The 3,288-nt window shown below is 60.5% G+C and overlaps 1 protein-coding gene across 1 annotated transcript; it reads left to right on the top strand.

The window, feature by feature from the left end:
• The first annotated feature begins 208 nt into the window (after positions 1–208).
• Positions 209–3,012, top strand: LOC123399378 (transcription factor bHLH130-like). Its single transcript, XM_045093792.1, has 5 exons — positions 209–1,085; positions 1,301–1,803; positions 1,907–1,972; positions 2,207–2,275; positions 2,589–3,012. Exons 1-5 carry the CDS (start codon positions 569–571, stop codon positions 2,655–2,657), a joined length of 1,224 nt encoding a protein of 407 aa, XP_044949727.1. The 5' UTR covers positions 209–568; the 3' UTR covers positions 2,658–3,012.
• The last annotated feature ends 276 nt before the right edge of the window (positions 3,013–3,288 follow it).

Consider the following 3,288-nt stretch of genomic DNA (forward strand, 5'->3'; position numbering starts at 1 on the left):
GTAGGGGCGGTCGATGGAAGCCCAAGCTCCGCCACTCGTGGCGTGGCGGACTTCAGTGGCACTTAGGTGATGGTTAGTGTGAAACTTTTATGAAAATGGCCATCTTTCCGTAAATGGATGACAAATTTTGAAGAATTGATAGAATCCAGGTAAAAAATTGTGCGTTTATGAAGAATTACCCATGGATGAAAGAGAAATTAAAGAGATGGAACGGTGGCCATGGCCGGCGGCATAGGTGCGGGTACCCTAGGATGGATCAAATCAAAGCGGTACCCTATCCACGACGGCACTTCCATTCCATCGTCGTCCCCGGTAAACATCCGCCATTATAAATACCGCCGAAGCTCTCACTCCCACTCCCACGCGCCCCCGGCCAAAGACCAAAAGCCCCTCTCCTTTTCCGCCATTAAAATACTCCGCCCGGAAGAAACTCCCCGAAGCACCAGTGACCGCGCTAGGCTGCTAGCGTTGCGTATTGGTGGTTGGTGCTTTGGTGGTGGTATATCGGGTTTCGCGCGCCTGCGGCGGCCGGTGTAGCCTTTGGGAGGTAGTAGTGCCCGGGTGGGGGATGTACGGCGCGCCGCTGTCCAAGGACCTCAACCTGCCAGCCCAGCAGCACCCGGCGGCGAACGGCGTGCGGACGCCGCCGCAGATGAGCTCCCCCGGCCTGCTCCGGTACAGGTCGGCCCCGAGCGCCATGTTCGGCGACGCGTGCGGGGACCTCCTCCCGGCCCCCGCCGGCGCGGGGCACCGCCCAGGGAGCCCGGACCACGCCGCCGACACCAGCTTCGCCCGCCTCCTCTCGGGCCACCACCACCACCCCGAGATGAGGGACAAGCCTCCCCGCCCTGTCGCCAGCCACTTCGCCGAGGACGCCGCCGCCTCCATGGCCTCGCAGCAGCAGCAGCTCATGTACCAGTCGCAGCAGCAGATGGCCGCCATGGAGGGGCTGTTCCGCACGGCGAGCTCCGGCGTCACGGACCCCGTCGTCGCCGGCGGCGCCGCCAACGGCATCGGCAACGACAGCCTGCTCCGGCAGAGCAGCTCCCCCGCCGGGTTCCTCAACCATCTGAGCATGGACAACGGTTGGTGCCTTCACCCCCTCCTCCATTAATCCTCGCGAGCTTTCTATCTTGGTTCTCGCGCCCGCCATGTAGCGGCACTGCAGCAGCAGCAGCAGCAATCATGAGCTAGCTTGCTGGGAGTAGACAGCTTGAGTAGCTAGCTGCTTTCCATTTCTGGAACCGTCGCGTCGAGCAATTAATGGAATACTGGTGCTACTCCGTCCTAAACCCCGCAGGCTACGCGAGCATGCTCAGGGCGGGCATGGCCGGCGGCGGCGGGGGCGGCGGATACAGGAACGGCGACGCGCGGCTCAAGGGGCAGCTGAGCTTCTCGTCGCGGCAGGGGTCGGTGATGTCGCAGATCTCGGAGATGGTCGGCGAGGAGATGGGCGGCGGCGGCAGCAGCGGCGACGACGACGAGGCCGGCAGCTACGGCGGCATCCCAGGGTACCCGGTGGTGGCCCCCTCCGGCACCGGCTGGGACGAGCCGTCGCCGTCCCCGCCGCCCTCGCTGCTGACGTCCGACGGCATGTCCGGGCCGGCCGCAAAGCGGCGCCCGCGCGAGGCCGCCAACGGCCGGTCGGGGCAGCTGAAGCCGCAGTTCAGCCTGCCAGCCGGCAGCAAGCCGTCGCCGGAGATTGCGGCCATCGAGAAGTTCCTCCAGTTCCAGGACTCGGTGCCGTGCAAGATCCGCGCCAAGCGCGGCTGCGCCACCCACCCCCGCAGCATCGCCGAACGGGTCCGTACACTCAACAGCCCACACAGCTCACCACCATGCCATGCCGTTTACGCCTGTCTCGCCGGCCGGACGACTCTGACGCCGCGGTGTGCGTTGTACGCAGGTGAGGAGGACGAAGATCAGCGAGCGGATACGGAAGCTGCAGGAGCTCGTCCCCAACATGGAGAAGGTAACCAACCAACCAACCAACCAATCAATCGATCAATCAACACACCGTACGTACGGCACCAACGCCGAGGCCGTACCGGCACGGCCATGGGCCGGCCGTGCCATGGAACTCAACCCATTAGTAGTAAAAAAACCGTTGGGCAGCCGCATGATTAATCTTTCCCCCATTTGGGTCGCCCGCCATGGGAGGACCACGCGCGCCGTAACTGATTCTTACTACTCGCCATGGCTGCAGCAAACCAACACCTCCGACATGTTGGATCTGGCTGTCGACTACATCAAGGAGCTCCAGATGCAGGTCAAGGTATGTATATACAGATAATGCTTGCTGCATTTTCGCATTCAGGGATGAGGATAATGTGGCCGTTTGTGTCGCTGTTTTGTGTGCGTGGAAGCTCGCCGGAAATGTTAGCATCAGCCGGATCTGCCCTGTGAACTGGGGCAGGGGCAACTTTAATTAGGCCGATATCCAAAGCCACACAGGCATGCCATGCATGCCGTAGATCCTAACCAACTGCTTGGCCAATTAGGAGCACCTTTTTTCTCCGCCGACCCATTCTGAATTTCCTCCAAGCTTGTTGCTCATGGCGTGATCTCTGTTGTTGATTTTGCTGCAGGTGATGAACGACGGCCGGGCGGGCTGCACCTGCTCGGCGGGCAGGCCGCAGAAGCACTTCGCCGGCTGACCAACCAAGCTCGCCGGCGTCCGGCGCAGCTGCTAGTCCCGTCCCTTTCTGGCTCCTAGCTACTCCGTGGCCGTGGCCGTCGCGGAGCTGAAGACCATGGGCATGTGTGGTGGGCGATGCTGGCATCAATCAATCAATCAACCATCTCATCTCATCATCAAGCAGTAAACATGAGATGTACTACGAAAGATCGAGTTAGTTGTACTACATGAGGGTCATTGAAAGCCCAACGAGACCGTGGGCCCCACGTGTCAGCGACTTTTGCCTTAGTTCCGTAGCGTAGCTTAGGCCGTTCATCTGTGAAGTGTACATACTACGTGCGTGCCACGCAATAAAATCTCACTCACACGGCTGATATTTGTTCTCGTTTTTCACTGTAAGATGGGAAAAGAGTGAAGCTTATTTTAAACCTTAAACTGACCACGTCGAAAGTAAACACTGTTGACACACGAACACGTCAGTATCCTTGACGCCGCGGGTGATGCACCGCAGCTCACGTCGAAGGATACCCGACCAACAGCGCGATACGAAGGATACCCGACCAACAGCGCGATACGCAAGACAACCGACGGATGTTTTTCAGACCCGAAGCCCACACACCCGGGAGGGACCCGTCAGGGAGTGCGGTGGC

Source organism: Hordeum vulgare, chromosome 5H (genome assembly GCF_904849725.1).
Source record: "Hordeum vulgare subsp. vulgare chromosome 5H, MorexV3_pseudomolecules_assembly, whole genome shotgun sequence".
Classification (NCBI taxonomy): Eukaryota; Viridiplantae; Streptophyta; class Magnoliopsida; order Poales; family Poaceae; genus Hordeum; species Hordeum vulgare.